The sequence below is a fragment of the Amphichorda felina genome, assembly GCF_050947745.1.
Source record: "Amphichorda felina strain 45539 chromosome Unknown scaffold_8, whole genome shotgun sequence".
NCBI lineage: Eukaryota > Fungi > Ascomycota > Sordariomycetes > Hypocreales > Bionectriaceae > Amphichorda > Amphichorda felina.
Window position 1 is genome coordinate 663,702 of NW_028145042.1, and position 17,970 is coordinate 681,671.

Below are 17,970 nucleotides of genomic sequence, written 5' to 3' on the forward strand. Positions count from 1 at the left end.
GGTGAATTGATTGCGTCCAAGCTGACATGCCTGGTGTTGCAATTGGTGGAGAGGACCCAGACCCATAAATACACCAAGCTCAAAACGGGTCGCGAAAGTCGCAAACTGTGATTTTGCGACTGCTGACTCATCATTTTGCAAAAACCCACTCTAGGGCTTGCGACCCCACGGCAAAAAATTCAGAAATTTGAGGGCCCTCAACACCACGGCTGAATTTGACTCCTCGCGCCCAACGACAATCACGACCACTTCACCACATCCCCGTCCAACCCCTCACAATACCGCCAAAATGACTGGAGGCACCACCGTCCGCGACGTCGATGTAGGTCCTCCTTGAACATTTCGACCCGCGACGCACGTTACCACCCCAACTCGCCAAACCACGACCCGAAGAATACCACACTGCCTCCCGATTCGCAGCGGTCGCGTCAGAACCTCGAGAGATTTTTTTCAACATCATAAAACAAAATACAAAGAGGAAAACGGCGCGCCCGCTGCGAGACGGCTCGCGGATTGGCGTCCTTTGGAAATGGAATGGGAATTGAGAGGAGCAGGCGCGAGGGGGTCGAAAGACTTCTGACGACGGAATCATTGCTAATGGGTATTGTGTGTGCCAGGCGCAGAAGTTCATCACCGCCTATGCCGCTTTCCTGAAGCGCCAGGGCAAGCTGCCCATCCCTGGTGAGCACTAATCTTTTCCACCAAGACTACCACGACCCCAAAACTAACAATTCCTCCAAGGTTGGGTCGACACCGTCAAGACTGGCGTCGCCAAGGAGCTCCCTCCCCAGGACATTGACTGGTACTACGTCCGCGCCGCCGCCATCGCCCGCCACGTCTACCTCCGCAAGACCGTCGGTGTTGGCCGCCTCCGCAAGGTCCACGGCACCGCCAAGAACCGCGGCTCGCGCCCCGGCAAGCACGTCGACGCCTCCGGCTCTGTCGACCGCAAGGTCATGCAGTCCCTCGAGAAGATTGGCGTTCTCGAGCAGGACGAGGACAAGGGTGGCCGCCGCATCACCCAGTCCGGCCAGCGTGATCTGGACCGTATCGCCCAGACCACCGCTGAGGCTGAGGAGGAGGATGAGGATGACGAGTAAATGCATCTCACGAATTTGGGAGCACAAATAAAAGAAAGGTCTTGCCTGCCTTGTGGCTTGTGGGGAGTGAACTCTTTGGAACATTCGGGCGTACGGTCTTAGATTTTCGGCATGTATGAATGAGATTCCCCCGACTTTGGGTCATTCGGTTGCTCAATTGGACCCGTCCACCTCGCTTTTTCCTATCTTGCGTGATACTATCCACTGTCCGAGATTTCGCGTACTTATGCTGAAGACCCCGAACGAATGTTAGAACAGGTCCATCGATGGATCTGCTACGAGTTGCTTGGTTGAAGGCGACGCCCGGGACCAGATGGCTTGTTGCACATTTTGCCCTTTATGGGTCATTATTTTTCAACTCTCGCGAAGCCCCGGCGATACACGCCGGTTTTCGTTTTAAAGTTAGGAGCACCTTCACCGCTTTCTCACCTTCTATGAGCCTCTGTGTGATTATTTTATCTCCTCAAGGCTAAGATTCTCACGATATAACACCTTCTCCATCCCACCACTTTCAACTCCCTCCAACCACGCTCTTTATCAACCGGACTAGCAGGATGATAACCATTCATCATCCGAAGAGATTTTTTCATAGCTACATCTTCAAATCTTCATGATGGACTAGATAAGTTTACATTGGCTTGTCTGCGTGCGTCTGGAGAAGGTGGTGGATCACGGCTCTCCCGACTCTCGTTTCATCCCATCGTTCAATTTCCAAGCCGACTTGATTTCCAGGCCATCTTTCCCTCTCTTAATCTCTTTCTCCATATCCATGAAAGCATTCACTCCTCTGGGGCCACTGTCCGATAACCACTGTGTGCCAACGTCTATCCAGGACTACGCCGACACGCTTCAGTGAACAGTGTCGCTATTCCAATATTTATCCTTATGCGTGAGCACATGGACCTCATTTTATTGAAGGAAATTTTAGTCTACTCTGCGTGCTAATACCGGAGCAGCTTTTTCACGCAACTCGGTCCGATCACTTCATATGTTTACACGCCATGGCAACTTCGACACAGCAGCAACTACTACCCAACTTTATCCCCCTGTTCCAAAGTCCATTTCCACCATTCTACTTTCACTACAAGATTAATGCGGAGGAAGCAAACCTCGAGGTGGAGGTCATTGGGCCGAACCTACGATTCACGTTTCGACACTCCCGAGCCATATCGCTCATGGGCCCGAGTGAAAGACACAAAGTCCTTGATAAGAGGACTGTCGGCTTCCTCACTCTTGTCCGAGGTTCTGACCGCCATATAGTGGCATGGGCAGAGAGCGGCCATGGGGCAGGTCGTATAGGAGACTTGCTGGATGCGCCTCCGGGAAGTCCCGTCCTCCCCAACAGGGTGTGGACGCGCCGGGTTGTGAAGCTCGGCACGCTTCTGGGGTTCAAAATGGGCAGTTTCTTCGACAAGATGGGAGCGAGGGGGACCACTACAGCAGAAGACCAAAGGGGCATCTTCCGCGGCTCTCATGTGGAGGTCAAGCTCGCCGCCTTCGCCGTCTGCCTCATGCTCAAGTCGTTCGGCATCACCAAGGACCTAGACAACATCAAGCGCAGACAACTCCGGCAACTGCGCCAAGTGCGTTGGAAAGATGGGACGCGACCGTCGTTTGAGATATACTTTTCGCGCAAGAACTGCCTCAGGTGTGGGTTTTTGGTCAAGGCCCTGGCGGATATCACGGGCATCCCTATAACGCTGAGCTGGAAAGATAGGCTGACGCCAAAGATCTACGAACCGATCCCAATCCGCCCCAATAAGCGGAAGCAACGTGCCATCACTGTGGAGGACAATGGGGTGGTCGATCTGAACAATGTCATCACCATAGAAGATGAGGACTCTGACATCTCGATTGTTGACGGTTCACAGGCTGGATCCAACGATTCTGCGATTGTTATTGACGAAGACGTCGAGATGATGGATCTCACGACACCTACAGGCTCACCAGTGGCCGGACCCGAGAGAGACGCCGAGATGGACGGTGTGGGGAATTTCATCGATCGCATGCTCGAATACGCGCGCAAGGTCGACTCAAGCCCAGACAACCCGGTAGCAGGCAGACTCCGCCGGCGGCTACGAGTTTTCACAGGGGTAGAAGAAGGACCCATCAACAAACCCCTTCCCGCGACCCCCGTCGATGAGGTTCCGGAGCTGAATACCACAGGCGAGTTACGATCGCGGCCAACTCCAGAAACTCCCTGCCCGCCTCCTGGAGAGAGAATTGCATCGCCACACCGGGAAGAGAACCAGCAGCCCGTTATGGGCATTCGAGAGCGCTCTCCAAGGCGATATAGTCATAGGAGAAGAGGGGATGGTACCTACCTTTCGGATTCTGATGATCCCTTTGACACAGTCCGAGGTAGGAGACGAGAAGGCAGACAACGACAGCCTAGGGTTGGAGTGCGGGAGCGCTCACCAAGACGGTATAGACAGAGAACTAGGGTGGGAAGGACTGTCTCGACTCCCGAAAAGCCTCTTGGGACAACCCCGGGAAAAGACATGGGGTCAGATAAAGAAGAGTCCGTAATTGGTGTGCGCGAGCGTTCTCCAAGACGGGATCAACTCAAGAGCGGGGAGGATAAGAACACATTTTCGACACCCGGCACGCCCAGTGAGAAGACTCAGGGCAGTGAACTCGATTTCTGGGGGAAGAGCGGCCAGGATGAGACGCCGTGCAAGGCGCCAGTAAGGGAGGATAAACGGAGCCCGACCTTCGTGATTGAGATTCCGGCGAGGGGTCGATCCCGCAGCTCGTCTCCTTTCGATTTCTGAATGCAGAATCACAAAGGCGTCAACAGGAGAAAGGAGGGACATGCGTGTATTCATCCGGAAGGAGGTATTGCTATATCCATTGTTACTCAGAAGGTCGAACATACGGTATATTGCTGAGAATCAGTTATCGAATTGCTACAAAGTTATCCTGTCCCTCTAATTCCAAAGCCTCTCCAAACGCCTAGTCCTAGTGTGTGCCCGTAGCAATGCATACCTACCTAATCTCCAGATCCCCTTCTACGCGTCCGGCCCTCCAACCTCCTGCAAAATCTTCACAAACGGGCCACCCAGATTTCTTATGACAACACCAACATCCGGTGCTGGAGGACCGCTCTCTTGAAACTTCTTTGCAGAAGCCGCGCCAGCCTCTCCCTTCCCGCTAACGATGTTCTTCTTGCCCATAGAAAGCGTATTCTTAACGTCCCTGCCCTGCCTGACCGGTCCAGCGGGGAGTCCCGGGGTGATGGATGTCTCATCGAGAAGGTCTTGCCAACGGGAGAGGTATATGCCTGGGCCGATCTGACTGTCTGGCGAGGAATCAGGATCCGCGGTGCTGTCTAGAATCTTTTGCAAGCGACTGCGAGATAGTTTCGTGAGCTGGGATAAGTAGGCGGCGTGAGTGTTGAGAGCTTCTAGCACTGAGGCTCGAGAGGCATCGGGCAGATACTGGACCAGCTCGTTGAGGCGAGCTTCCATATCCTCTGGTGCAGAGTTCTCCCGCTCGTCTTCCTTCTTTTTCTCATCCGCTTCCCCTGACCGACCAGCTGGTCGGAACTTCGGAACAACCTGCACCATCCACTGCTCCAGCTCTTTCCAAACCTCCGGGCAGTTACTCGCAATGGCATGTATCCACCTATACAGAAGTCCTCGATTCTTCCTCAACAACTCCACATAGTCCTCCACGCTCGGAGCTCTCGTCTCCCCGCCACCCCCGCTGACCTTCTTCGGCCGGCTCGCCTTGATAAAATCGTCAACAAATCCCTGTGTTGCCTCAAGGTACTCTCGCAAGTCGATCCTCTGGTGCACCATACGGATGAACGGCTCGTACGAGTTGACCACGTCGCGAATCATCTGCGTGAAGAGGTCCGGCTGCTGGCGGCATAGAACACCGGTGATGGAGTCGCGGTCTTGCACGGAGCGGAGGGCCGAGTAGTACGCGAGGCACTGGTCATGCTGTTCCTCCGAGAGGGACGCCGCGAGTTCGGGCCCAGACCTGTTGAGAATCGTCGCGACGATGGACTGCGACTGCTCCAGGCTCGTTGCCCGAATGAGATCTTGCTCCAACTTGGCCTCGCTTTCGAGGAAGTCTCGGATTGTCTGTAGAATCTCTTCATCCGGCTTGTCCTTGAAACGATCTTTCTCAATCTTATCGGCACTCTTGCGGAACTCGGCTGCATCCCATGAGAGCACGAGAGAAATGATGCGCTGCAGGAGATTCATGCCGTCGTCAGCATTGCTCGTCAGTCCAATCCAATTTGTGATGCCTCCCACGCTTAGCTTGGCTAGCATCAGCCTCACCATGCCGTTGATCATTGTCGCTGCGTTGCCTATCCGCAGAGTCTGTTTAATCATCTTGTAGGGTAGGAGATTGTGAATGTTCTGCAGCAGCTGCAGAAAATACTGGCCTTCCGGGGAGACGGTGGAGATGTGATGCAAGAAAGTTGCCAGGCTATGGTACCCGTCAGTACCTTGTATCTCTCAGAGGGGTCGGGAAGGGGACGTACTAGATGATGGCATAGTCGACGGTGGCCTTCACAAACGGCGCATATGCCTCAACATCGTCTGTCTCAGTCATGTGCTTGAACATGCCCGCGACCAGGTTTCCGTATAAAAGCTCCTGAACGGCGTCGTCCCATGCCTTCTCGAGATCCTCCGCCTTGCTATAGTCATACTCAGTCTTAGGCTGAGCGCCCTTATCCTCCTTCACCCCGCCCAAGGCCCCTCTGCCGACCATCTCAATCAGAGCACTGCAGCCAGTGGCTAGAGTCTTGCGCAGACCCAGGGCGCCCTTGTCATAGCTCTCTGACAAAGACGCCTCAGCTAGGCGCTGCAAGATTCCCTGGACTCGCACCGCCCAAAAGTCGCGTGGCAGGTCCCTCAGCCACGGCAGCGGGAGGACAAACCGGGTCAGCAGCGTCTGCAGCACCGGCGAGGTCGATTCATTCGGCGGCACCTCGTCATCATCGACATCACACAGAGTGAGACCCTCGATTGGAAGCTTCTTGTCCTTGCCATTGTCTGGTGGCATCGGACTCCTCGACCTGGGGGTGCTGGGCGCCGTAGTGAACGGAGTCGAGCTCTGGCTCCTCGACCCGATGGGTATGCGCGTCACGCTCTTGAACGGATATCCATAGCTGGTCACTGCGTCTGGGTACTTGAAGGCCTCGATCTCGCTGTAGGTCTCATAGTGTGTGAGGATATCGAAGAGCGCACGAGTCTGCTCTGGCGTCAGAGCAGGATCGGCGGACATGGCGATGCGGCATGCCCAAGCATGGACTGGACTTTGGCGTTGCCAAAAATCATATGTTTGATGGTTTTTGATGAGCGCAAGGTGAGATTTGGGCGAACCAGGATGGATGGGTATGACTAGTTTGACTTGGGAGACTTGCTGGAGGCTTGGGGGAAGTGGTGACGTCTACGGTTCGCAGTGCCCCATCGCTCGCTTATGGCGCCTTGGGCGGTTGCACCACCTTGACCACCTGTCTGCCCCGCCGGTTTCATCCTTTACTGGAGGTACATACGAATCCCCGGATCAGGTACCCTGGACCTCTGGACCTCCGGCCTTTAGAAACATGAGTATCAACCGGTTTAAAAATTCACATTCACTTCATGTTTCGGGGAGAGCCCTCTAAAATTAGTTCGATGATGTAGAAAGCGTGGCGTAGTGAACGCCTCATGTTCGCTGCCCTTCGATAGTAAATACATCAGGCGCCCAGGGGCTCTGGTCACGGAGCGAATGAACCACACGTCAAGTCAACCTGTGTGCATAGAATTATAATTTCAAGTCATACAAAAGAAAGCTAAGGGAATTGTGTCCGTTTGTGTTGGCCGTCTGGCCTTCGTTCATCCTGGCCCTCCGTTGGATAAACCCATATTCCATTCATCCATGATTACACCTGTGAACCGTGGTATCACAACTCAAAGCACTAACAAAGACAAAACGAGTCGACCCGAACTTGTAGAAATAACTTCTCTCTTCATACAGGGTATAGCGTCCGCGCATCATCATTCTGCAGTCAACCTGAGGGCTTCGCAGCACCATTATTAGTCCCCTCCTAGGTGCTGATGGCAGGAGCGGCGCCATTGGTATGTTGCACCGTTGTTGGAAGCTGCACTTCCTTCGACTTGCCGGCACCGTTAACGACGCCGCCGCCGTTAACGACACCGCCACCGTTGGTGACACCGCCACCGTGAACGACACCGCCGCCGTTAACAACACCGTTGGTTGGGCCGTTGGTAGCGTGGGGCTTGCGCTCAACTCTGGGCGTGGCCGGAATGTTGTTGCTCCTTTGAGCGCTACCGACTGAGAAGACGGGGCTTTCCCACCTCTCGCCCTTGCTGGCGAGTTCCTTGTATTCGGTAGCCTTGGAGCTGATGCCACCAGGAAGGCTAATGTTGGGGAAGAGGCTGTCATCTGTCGTGAAGGCCATGTTGAACTTCTTATCCTCTGAGACATCTTGGGTCTTTTCTTTGCCCTGAACCATGAGCTTCTGGAAGGCATCGTAGTAGCGCTTGTAGATGTTGGGGGCCTGCTCGGGGCTGGCCTTGGCCTCGCTAACAGCCTTGTCTGCCTCCTGCTTCACCTGGAAGAGGAAGTTGTCCATCTTGTTAAATTGTTCCTTGATGGCCCTCTCAACCGCCATCTGGATAGCGGGGCGCATGGCTCTGAGCACAATAGGCTTTACGAGACCGAATAGCAACCTGTACTTTGACTTTTTGACCTTGAACTTGAGTTGCTTAAAGTTCACGTTCACCTTGTCAACTTTGAAGAAGTTCTGGCGGTCCCTCCTGTCCGCCGAGGAGACCTTCATCTTGAAGGAGAAGCCGTCGCCGGGGAGTAGTATGTCAACTACACCAGTGTCGCTGATGCTGGGGAAGCCCTCCTTCCGCCTAATGTGGAAGCTGACGTCGCGAAGATCCATCTGGATGCCGGAGACATGAATCTCGGCCGTGTTCTTGTGCTTGTTGGCAATCCTTTTACGACCCCAACGGAAGTAGTTCTCGCTGTTGATCTCAACAATGTTGGGGGCGAAGTTGTCACTTTCAAGGACCAGGTTCTCGACAATGGCGTCAAACTGGTGGTCTGAGTACTCGATCCGAGGAATGGGGATGTAAGCAACGTTCTCGAGCACAGCTGGAATGATGACCTCGGTAAGGTCCTTAACCAGCTGGGGTTTGAAGGTGGGCTTCCCCTGCTCATCGTTGCCCAAATCATTGAACAGCTTGTGGACGGACTGAGCAAATGCCTTATTGTGGGGGTCCTGGTCAAACTGACCGCCAACGAACTTGAGCTCGTTCACGACCTGGTCGGTTTGGCTGCGATATTTTTCACGGAGCAAGTACTTGCCCTTCTCGAACAGCTGGTCCCACTCGTGGCCGGACGCATCCTCCAGAATGTAGCCCTGCTCCAGGAGGCAGCGATGAATGTACGAGTTGAGGCTCTTGAACCAGTTGCGAAGTTCCTCGTCCTTTTCCGCATTCTTGTAGAACTGGCCAATTGAGTCCCAGAGGTCCTGGGTTGAGGTGCCGTTGGCGAAACGCTCAATGAGGGTGCGCAGGTCATTTTCGGCGGCAGCAAAGCCGGAGCGGGCCTCCTTGGCCGAGTCGGCAGATCCTTGACCCATGACACGGCCATGCCTGCCATAGTTCTCGGCCAGGCGGAGGATAGTCTGGACGGCCGACGAGTAGTCAGCATGTTGCTGGCACTCGAGGATCATCTTCTTGAGACGGAAGACGAGCTGATCCTTGCGCTCCTGGGGCATCTTCTTGTTGAAGTAGTCCCTGGCCTTGCGACGGTACTCCTCATTGCGCTGCCTGATCTTTTCCTTCGTCTCATCATCAACGTTCTCTTCTGCCTTAGCTTTGGCTACGTCCTTTGCCGCCAGCTGAGCGGCCTCTTTGTCGGCCTGGGCTGTGGTCGCATCGGCGACATCTTTGGCGTCCTTCTTGAAGTGTCCCCCGTACACATTCTGCGCTTGCTTCCTAAACTTATCCTTGGAGAACTCGGGCTTTTCGTGCCAGGTGTTGTCCTCGGCAGGCTTGTCCATCTCAGCTAGCTGCTCGTCCGAAGGGCGAACCTTGCCCGCAGCGCCTGTAGCAGCGTCACTGGCGATGTCGCGAAGGAGGACGGTAGAATCCTGCACTACAGAGGATGTTAGTTGTGTGGCGTGCAACTTGGGCTCGAACGGGGCACTTACGTAGCTTGCGGAACTGTCCGTTAGTGATTAGGAGAGTGCCAAGGGTTCGTATCCCCTGCAGCGCCTCATCCGCGTCGCGCTTAGCGGCATCCTTGGTAACGGGGGCATTGGGGGCATTGACGCCCTTGTAGTCGTAGCTAGACGTCTGCCAGATAAAATCCTGGAGGAGATTCCCGGCGTTCTTGGAGAGCAAGAGCCTCTTGGCCTGTTCGACAACATCCCTTGTATCCCTGACAAGGACCTTGCCGTCAACGGAGAGCTGTTCGGGAGGGTTGGATAGAGCCTTGGACTCGAGGAAGCTGTTTAGGGCGACATCGATCTGATCGTTCTGATTGGGCGTTAGAAACTGCTGGGCAAATCTAATGCGTGAGCTTTCAGTGAGAGTAGACTTACCGACGGGAGCTTTCCCTGCTTGAAGGCGCTGATGATGCCAAAAATCTGCAGCTTGCGGTTGACATCGGCCTCCTTCTGCTCTTTGATGACGGGACGGTTGACGTTGAGAGCCATGACGGGCGAGAGCTCGTATTGATGCTAACTATGATGTAGGTATACCGAGTTGCTTCTGTAGAAACCTGGGATAAGGGGGATGTAGGATTAGGCGGGAAGCCAAAGAGCGGTTGACTGTGCTCGCATGAAAGAGCAACCGTCGACAACAGATCCAGGGTATCACTAGGAGTTGAAGAGATTGAGGTATCGGGTATAACGGGGTATTCAGGCGAAGCAAATCCTCAGGTCGGGTTTGGAGGAGAGAGGAGGGAGAAAGGAGGAGGGCAGGCAGGAACAGAGAAAAAGGGAGGAAGAAGGTGAGGTAGGTGTGACGGGGTAGGAGTTTATACTGGTGGATGAGGTCAGGTTCGGGTCAGGACTGAGCACCGCATGCGAACACAAGCTAGAAGTACGAGTACCTGTACCTGCCACAAAAAAACATGTTTGAGGTGCAGATGGCCGACCAGGGCAAGCGCTGCCGCTGTGATTCCCTTGTCTCAGAAGGGACGATGAACCAGGAGGTTTACGCTGCTAGCAGTTGCCCTGCCTTGGACCTTCCCTTCTTCGTGCTCTCCGTCGAGCTCATCGCGAGGCAAGTACAGCCTGTACGAGTACAGGTACCAGGAGGATGGGCAGCCGGCCCAACCTAATCCAGGCTGCTGCTCATCCTTGTCTCAAGCAATTGGATTTGGAACTTAGACAAAGTACTACCCCCAAGTGCCACTCTAATAGCTGCGCTAAGCTCGTCGGGCAAGCTGCTAAGCTCTCGTCTAGCTCACGTCGGTGGAGTGACGAGCTTCGAGTACGTCATCGTGGTGACCAGCTAGCCGATGCTAGTGCATCACTAACAGGGCCAGACACCCCGCAGCAGGGAATCTGCTAATGCAGCGCATCGAGCCGCACTGGAGCCGTGGGCGGACCGCCATCGGAAATTGCGCCAGGCGGTCGAGATCGCTGATTTTCAGTGGAACCCGATAATGATGATGATTGACGATTGACAAATGTCGATTGCTGAATCCTGACGACATGCAGTGTCTGGCAATGCCCATCGTTCTTTCAACCTAACCAGCTCCTCGCTGTTGACAGGTTTGTTCCGGGCGGTCCCTTTCCTAATATTGCTTGCATTGTTTTCAGTTTTCTCCGGTGTCTCGGGCGTTGCTATAGCATATAGAAGATAGAATACCGGCTGTGGTGTGCCTCACATGCCAGGCCCTGGAGCGACGCCGTTTTCAGCTGCGCTGGGGCCCCTGGGGCGCATCCAAGATCGCCTAGCCACGAGTCCACGACCCATCCGGACGTAACCCTCACCTCTCAGGACACGGCCACGGTCACTTTTGGTCACTCTTGCTTGTTTCGTGGCCAGCGACCCCGAAACTTGATCTTGGCCTTCCGACCGTTGTAACCTGTGCCTGATTCTGAAACTTCAATCAGAGTCAAATCATGGCGATCACCCGTTACTTCCAAGGACGATCGCCAATCCAGCCAAGTGCCGGTTCTGTCTTACCTGGTGGTAAATTCCTTGGAGGCCATAACCTCCCTTTTCTAACCGAATTACCAAGTACATACCCTGCTCAGTTGCTGGCCGCAGCGCAGATCCGGTTCCATTGTGCTGGACAAGCCCACAAGGACCGAAGGGTCCCGACCCGGAGCCTCCAAGAGCCAGTGCCTGGCTCGCTAAGAATCATTTTAGCTTATTATGAGCATACATACCTATTCGTACGAGTACGATCTGCAACTCCTAGTTCGTGCTAGCTTCCAGAGGGTCTTGAGTCTTGATCTCTGGAATTGGTGTAAGGGTTTTCTCGGACTGGGAGCGCACGACCCGTCCCCGATACGTCTGACCTGCAGCATCTGCACAAGTACCAAGGTAGTAGCCAAAATTGGTCTCCTGGCCAAGGCAGGCTTCTTGGTATCGCTCTCACGTCTTGCTAAACACCTAATGACGTCAAAAGCTGGCAGTCATCATTTCTGACTTGTCCACATCGTGTGCACATAATGCTCTGGTGTGGAGTTTATTCCATTCAACGATACTGATTGACCGGAATTCGCCGTAGCAATGGTGAGCAGCCGACTGTCCCCACGCCATTGCCGTCCATCGTGTCCTTGCTAACATCGTGCACGACACGAGCATGGTGTTGTCCGTAAACCTGCAGTGTCTCAAACGAATGCAAGTCGAGTAGGCCACTGATATTGCCGTCTCTGCAAAAATGATGACCGACCAGTTGCGCTGGCACTCTCGGCCGAACCGATGTGTCCAGCCCGCATGCCAGCAGGCCATGTGGGCGGCTCGCAGTCGCCAAACTCTGAACTATGGAAGCAACCCAATCATCCATGTACCTGTAGGCTGTGCCCAACACGGCAGGCTTCAGCAATGGTGAAGTGACATTCCTCTGGAAGTAGGGCCGAATATTACATTGGGGAAACTAGTCCGTGGCATTTACTACTTTTTACTCGGCATAGGCACTCTTTCACAGCGTCCGCCTCATATATCTTCATTTTGACACCGTTATATAGTACTCATACATTTTTAGATGTCTCCTAGACATTTTTGGCTTAGACTGAGAACTTCTCGGGTTTAATTTAGAATACCGTGTTGATGGGGGATTGTAAGCTGAAGGGCGGCCGGGTGCAGTGTGATACTTTCGACAGTGAGGGTATGGGCAAAAATGACCTTTGCATGGTGCCAGGACAGACCTAGGCAAGGAGTTTACGAGCCATGAGGCGGCTCACAACATCTGAGCGGTTATCCATGTCAGGTGACTTAGGTGTCATAATTCGTCAGGGTCTTTTGCAGAGTAATAAAATCCTATCATAGAAATATTTTGACTTATAATTATTCCATTTATATGGCGTTAGATGTCTGTCGCCGTGTTTGCTCTGAATTGCGTGTATTGAAACACCCAACCTTTAGGTATCAGATCCACCCGAGTACGTATAACTGTTGTATATGCATTTTACTCCCGTTCAAGACTCCTTAATCCAGCACTACGAGGTGCCTATAGATGAGATAAGACACTGTTGTATATAATATGCGCGATCAAAACGACAAATGACCGCAAAACCTGCACACCGTCAACAAGATTGTGATTCCGGCAGTTGCCTATGATTATGAGTGGTGTCTTTGGTTGTTAGGCTGTATGACCTGCATCTGACTGCATATATATATAACCTTAACCCTAACTACATACATAGGTATAAGCTAGGTCTGATTTATGGCAACCTAGAGAACTACATAAGCCCTGCCTTTGACTACGAGCGCTGCCTTCGGTTATAAGGATTCCTTCTCATTACGATCTTCTCATTGCTCCTAGGGAGGGCCTTGAATAAAGCCTGCCTTTGTAGCGAATTGGTATCATTGTAGCTTCATCGATATAGCCTCTATGGGTTAAATCAGGCGTTGAATCTTAATGTTGGTGGCTTGTCATTCCCGATTCGATAATAACCTCATGGCATCGAATAGACACATAATATGGGAAGGACTACGAAAACATCCAGTGAATTTTGACAAAGTGACGCCTATCGTCCGCCGTACAGTGGCATTCATTCTCAAAATACCATGTACTCGTAGTATAACAGCCCGCAAGGGAAACTGTGGACCTAACATTGCTCCCACTTTTTGACTCGCGCGCGTCAATTCTAGATGCAAAATAAGCGTCAGCATGACTCAGGTGCTCTCGCCGCGGTTGTCGTTTTCCAGCAACGACAGGGGCAAGCTCGGGGGCTTGGGATAGCTGCCACTCTCTGAAATCCCGAACAGACACGGTTTAAAGTATGTCTACGGAGTACACCAAGTACAGAATCTAACATGTAAACTTTTCTAGATGTTTTGCGGCTTATGAGACTTGATTTGAAGATCTGAACCCGGCTACCTGGTCTACACTTCGGCCCCACTCATCCGGCCACACGGAGTGTCAGCGGGAGAATGCAAGTTTCCCTGTCCCGGAATGACTACATCCTATGTGATAGTACAGTTACCGCCCTGGACACCTAATATTACAACAAGAAGCGAACGCTGTAATGTTTGCCGTCGATCTCTGGTCTGTGCTGTGGGGAAGGGGTAAACGGGTCAGTTCTAGCGAACTCCGTTTCCGAGGCAGGCTCCAACGCGGGGGTCGTGCCAATATCGGCGTCAACCCCGCCCCCCACGTCCGGCCATTATACCATTAGTATATATCTTCGCCCGGACCATCCAGTCTTTTCGGATTGCTCATAGCTGGTCCCTTTCAACTACCTCCCAGCTGACAATTTAGGACCTCCCGAGACAATGACCATCATCCCCGAGGGCCCCAAACCCCCCTTCGACCCGGAGCTGGTGCCTATCCTCGCCCACTTCCCGCCCGGGAACCACGTTACCCCCGAGGGCATCGAGGCCCTGCGCCAGGCGCAGGCCTTCACGCTCGAGGCCGCCCTCGAGGGCGAATCCTTCACCCACCAAGAGCGCACCGCCCCCGGCCCCGGCGGCCCCGTCACGCTCTCCCTGTTCTACCCCAAAGGCGACAACCACCCGTCCGGCACCCCCCGCCCAGCCATCTTCCAGATCCACTGCGGGGGCATCATCAGCGGCAACCGCTTTACCCTCATCAAGGAACCCCTCCGGTGGGCCACCGCCACCGGCGCCGTCTGCATCAGCGTCGAGTACCGCCTCGCCCCCGAGCACCCCTTCCCCGCGGCCATGGACGACTGCTGGGCCGGTCTCCGGTGGGTGGCCTCGCACGCCGCGGAGTTGGGCATCGACCCGGACCGCCTCGTCGTGACGGGTCAGTCCGCCGGGGCGAACCTCGCCGGCGCCCTGGCGATCCGCGCGCGCGATGGCAAGGGGCCCCGGCTGTGTGGGCAGCTTCTGGACTGTGGCATGTTCGACGATCGCATGACGACCTCGTCGGTGAACCAGTACGTCTCGGAGGGGACGTGGACGCGTGGGTCCAACGTGACGGCGTGGGGCGCTATCCTCGGGCCCAGCGCTGGTAAGGATGGTGTCAGCCACCTCGCTGCTGTGAGCCGCGCGACGGATCTCGTGGGGGTTGCGCCGGCGTTCGTGTCGGTTGGCTCGGCGGAGGGTTTCCGTGACGAGAATGTCGACTATGCTAAGAGCTTGTGGGCGGCGGGCGTGCAGGCTGAGTTGCACGTGTGGCCTGGAGGGTTCCACTGCTTTGATGCTTTAGTACCGACTGCGGGTGTGTCCAAGGCGTCGTTCGAGGCGAAGGCTGCGTGGATTAAGAAGGTGTTGCTTGCGCAGCCAGATCCAAAGCTGTGATGTGGTTTCCCAGCACAAGGGGCGAAAACCTTGGGTGTTAGCACCGTAGCATTGAACAGACAAACCCCCAGAGTATAATATAGCGAAATCTTTCAACGGAAAAGGTTGGAAGCAGCATTCACATGCACAGACTAGGATGACTTCGAGCGTAAAGGATCAGTTTGATTTAATACCTGAAGTCGTCATCTTCCCCAACGCCATGATCTATGTCTCAGAAAGCTTGCACCAAACCCATTGCGTGAACCATAAAGCATCATTCATCAGGAGGCCTTGCTGCCTAGGTCGTTGAAAAGCTTCGCCTTGACCTCAGTGGCAATCAGACCCGTCCTCTCCTTGCTGGCAATCAGGTTCGTGTCCTGCGCGAGCTTAGCGACCGCCTTGTCCGCACCCTTAATGCCCCCGCCCATGATGATGCCCTGCCCGGCGCGGCTGCGCGTGATGTTGGTCGTGGCCTCGCGAATCTTGCAGCTGAGGTCGAGCATCTGCTTGTTGCCGTAGTCGCGGTTCGTCAGGAGCGGGTTCTGGCTCAGCGTCTGCACCCAGTACTTGTGCCACAGCTGGTCCAGCAGATGCGAGTCGAGCGTGCTCTTGAAGTGTGCCACGTCGAGGCTGTAGTAGCGGCTGGCGTGGGCGCCAAACTCGGCGGCCTTGGCCATGGGCACGGCCTGGAAGCCGTCCGACGTGACGGTGCCCTCGGGCTTGTACGTGTGGGGGTACGTGCGGAACGCACCAATATCCACCTTGCCGCCGCTGATGGTGCGGTCCGGGTCAATGACAACAGCCAGGAAGGGGTCCTGGTACGTCTGCTGCATCACCTCCGTCTCGACATCGATGCCGCTGAGCCAGCAGCCGTAGCCGGGGTGGCTGTGGTACCAGCCCACAACGTTCTCCTTGCGGCCCTGCGCCCGGCAGAGATCGAGGTACTCAATGATGTACTCATTAGCCTCACCCTGCGCATTGACTCGCGTCTCTGTGCCCTCGACGGGCAGCCGGAAGGCGTCAGTCACGATGAAGGTTTCGTGGTCGATATAGCCCTGCATCAGACCCATGATCTCTAGGGAGCCACCCGAACGGGCGTGCAGGGCCATCTTGATGAGGGCCACGGCACTGATACGGACATGCTTGAAGTAGTGGGGGTCTCTTGTCCACGGTCGCTCGCTGGCTATGGCCTTTTGGGCTTCGGGATCGTAGTTGTAGAGGGCATCGCGCTTGGCGTCGACAAGCTGGACGTTGTTCTCGTGCACTGGATGCCTGGGGTTAGTTTGGAGAGGCAGCGAGAATCGATTGAATACTTACACCAGCCACCAAAGGCTGACTGCTCCATCTTGTCGGCTGCTGCTGAGGCGTTACCGGCAAGATGAGTGAGACAGGAGGAAGAATGTCCAGGTTGAGGTGATGATGGGTGGAAGCTGGAGCTCAGCGGAGGGTGAAGGCCCCGCTCAGCCCCACCTCAACACAAACTGGGGCCATTATCGATAAGAGCTCTATCTCAGCTCAGAGGAAGCACCCAGGGATCTTGCACATTTTCATTAGCATTCAATTGTGCCCTGAGATTCGGTACGATGGCATCTTGGCCGGGCGGAATACTATTACAAGAATACATCTTGCTGCTCTACTGACTATGGTCCCCCCGTCTTCCCAGCTTTGGGCGTCGCATGTCACACCCTCCTGGAGCTGAAGCTTCGTTACATTGAGTTAACGGACGGGATCCTGCTTCAACAGGGCCCAAACTTATCATGATGTGAAACGATCGTATTCAAGGCATATGAACAGAAGCGCGCCTATGAAATTGTCTGATATTGCCGTTGATTGCTATCTACAGCCTATGTTGGCATGCATGCTCATCTCTCTCACCACCACGAGGAGCAATCCTAAGAAACCTAGGACATTACTCAGCAGTCGCCCATCTCACACCACTCTCGACTCCTCTAGTACCTTGAAGGGAACCAAGATGAGTTACCTCTGGGTCGTGGCCCACAGATCCGGCCACGCAAGTACCGAGCTCACCGTCATGGCGACCCCGACACCAAAGTCGCCCAGTGGGACCCATCCAAGGAACGACGCAGGGAGGGTAAAGTCGCAGCAGTCGACGATGATACGCTTCAGCAAGTACGCCTTTGACGGGCTAGGTGGTGGAGGCGATGGCTTGGCCTTCTTCTCAGAAGTGTCTGTATTCGCCTTTGGGACCTCCTTCTGTGCCGCCGGCCCAGATACCAAGTTCCAAGCAGTCCTGGTGATGGACAGGGCGATGGCGTAGAGCCAGAGCTTGTTCGCCTCCATGAGAACCGGTGTGTACCATGGGACCTGCCATATGTCCATGTCGTGAAGCTTGACCCTGCGTTAGCATATGCTCGAGATGATGTTGCAAAGGGGGACAGAAGGACAATACCATTGTCAAATCCTCCATGACAAAATATAGTCCGAGCAAGGTCGACTCGACGAGCTCCATGATTCTCAGCAGGGATCTGCCGCCATTAGGCGACTCTGCTGTCAGGAGGCCATGGGCATTATAGAAGCAATCCAGGAAACAGAAGAATCTGAGATATCGGCGTGCTGGTCGGTAATTGTAAGCAAACATGACACTGGGCCATTTCCAAATAAGATACAACTCACCCAGCGCTAATTGAGAAACAGCCAGCCAGCACCGCTTAATCGTCACATTGTCGACATTGTCGACAAGGACATGGGCTGCAACAATGGCCACGGCCTGGATGAGACGGAGCGTCAAGTCGAGACCACCGGTCGAATTAGTAAAGTTGGCGAGTTGCTTGGGGAGCGCCGCCCGAGGAGCGGTGAGAGGGAGGGCCATCTGACGTTGAATCTATCCGACGGCAGGAAGGATAGGGAGTGTCAGAGGAGTTCTACCAAAGAATAGTAACGGTGTCAGTATTTTGTTTCAGTAAACGGATGTGAGTAAAGTCGGTCTGGTCTGGTGGGAC

General features: G+C 54.4%; 7 protein-coding genes across 7 annotated transcripts; 3 read left to right on the forward strand and 4 right to left on the reverse strand.

Moving 5' to 3' along the window:
- Positions 1–289: 289 nt before the first annotated feature.
- RPS19A (40S ribosomal protein eS19) lies at positions 290–1,100 on the forward strand (the record flags this gene model as incomplete). Its single annotated transcript, XM_083197253.1, has 3 exons — positions 290–322; positions 618–681; positions 742–1,100. The coding sequence occupies 3 exons, from the start codon at positions 290–292 to the stop codon at positions 1,098–1,100; spliced, it is 456 nt and encodes a 151-aa protein (XP_083046721.1).
- A 1,001-nt stretch (positions 1,101–2,101) lies between these two features.
- ACO1O0_007888 (uncharacterized protein) lies at positions 2,102–3,874 on the forward strand (the record flags this gene model as incomplete). The annotated part of the gene is made up of 2 exons (XM_083197254.1): positions 2,102–3,461; positions 3,612–3,874. The coding sequence occupies 2 exons, from the start codon at positions 2,102–2,104 to the stop codon at positions 3,872–3,874; spliced, it is 1,623 nt and encodes a 540-aa protein (XP_083046722.1).
- A 237-nt stretch (positions 3,875–4,111) lies between these two features.
- Positions 4,112–6,344, reverse strand: ACO1O0_007889 (uncharacterized protein; the record flags this gene model as incomplete). The annotated part of the gene is made up of 2 exons (XM_083197255.1): positions 4,112–5,543; positions 5,599–6,344. The coding sequence occupies 2 exons, from the start codon at positions 6,342–6,344 to the stop codon at positions 4,112–4,114; spliced, it is 2,178 nt and encodes a 725-aa protein (XP_083046723.1).
- An 805-nt stretch (positions 6,345–7,149) lies between these two features.
- Positions 7,150–9,798, reverse strand: ACO1O0_007890 (uncharacterized protein; the record flags this gene model as incomplete). The annotated part of the gene is made up of 3 exons (XM_083197256.1): positions 7,150–9,236; positions 9,292–9,619; positions 9,685–9,798. 3 exons carry the CDS (start codon positions 9,796–9,798, stop codon positions 7,150–7,152), a joined length of 2,529 nt encoding a protein of 842 aa, XP_083046724.1.
- Positions 9,799–14,041: 4,243 nt separating this feature from the next.
- On the forward strand, positions 14,042–15,031 carry ACO1O0_007891 (alpha/beta hydrolase; the record flags this gene model as incomplete). The annotated part of the gene is made up of 1 exon (XM_083197257.1): positions 14,042–15,031. The coding sequence occupies one exon, from the start codon at positions 14,042–14,044 to the stop codon at positions 15,029–15,031; it is 990 nt and encodes a 329-aa protein (XP_083046725.1).
- Positions 15,032–15,291: 260 nt separating this feature from the next.
- On the reverse strand, positions 15,292–16,355 carry RRI1 (JAB1/Mov34/MPN/PAD-1 ubiquitin protease-domain-containing protein; the record flags this gene model as incomplete). The annotated part of the gene is made up of 2 exons (XM_083197258.1): positions 15,292–16,274; positions 16,328–16,355. 2 exons carry the CDS (start codon positions 16,353–16,355, stop codon positions 15,292–15,294), a joined length of 1,011 nt encoding a protein of 336 aa, XP_083046726.1.
- A 632-nt stretch (positions 16,356–16,987) lies between these two features.
- On the reverse strand, positions 16,988–17,840 carry ACO1O0_007893 (uncharacterized protein; the record flags this gene model as incomplete). Its single annotated transcript, XM_083197259.1, has 3 exons — positions 16,988–17,359; positions 17,421–17,584; positions 17,645–17,840. 3 exons carry the CDS (start codon positions 17,838–17,840, stop codon positions 16,988–16,990), a joined length of 732 nt encoding a protein of 243 aa, XP_083046727.1.
- Between the last annotated feature and the right edge of the window lie 130 nt (positions 17,841–17,970).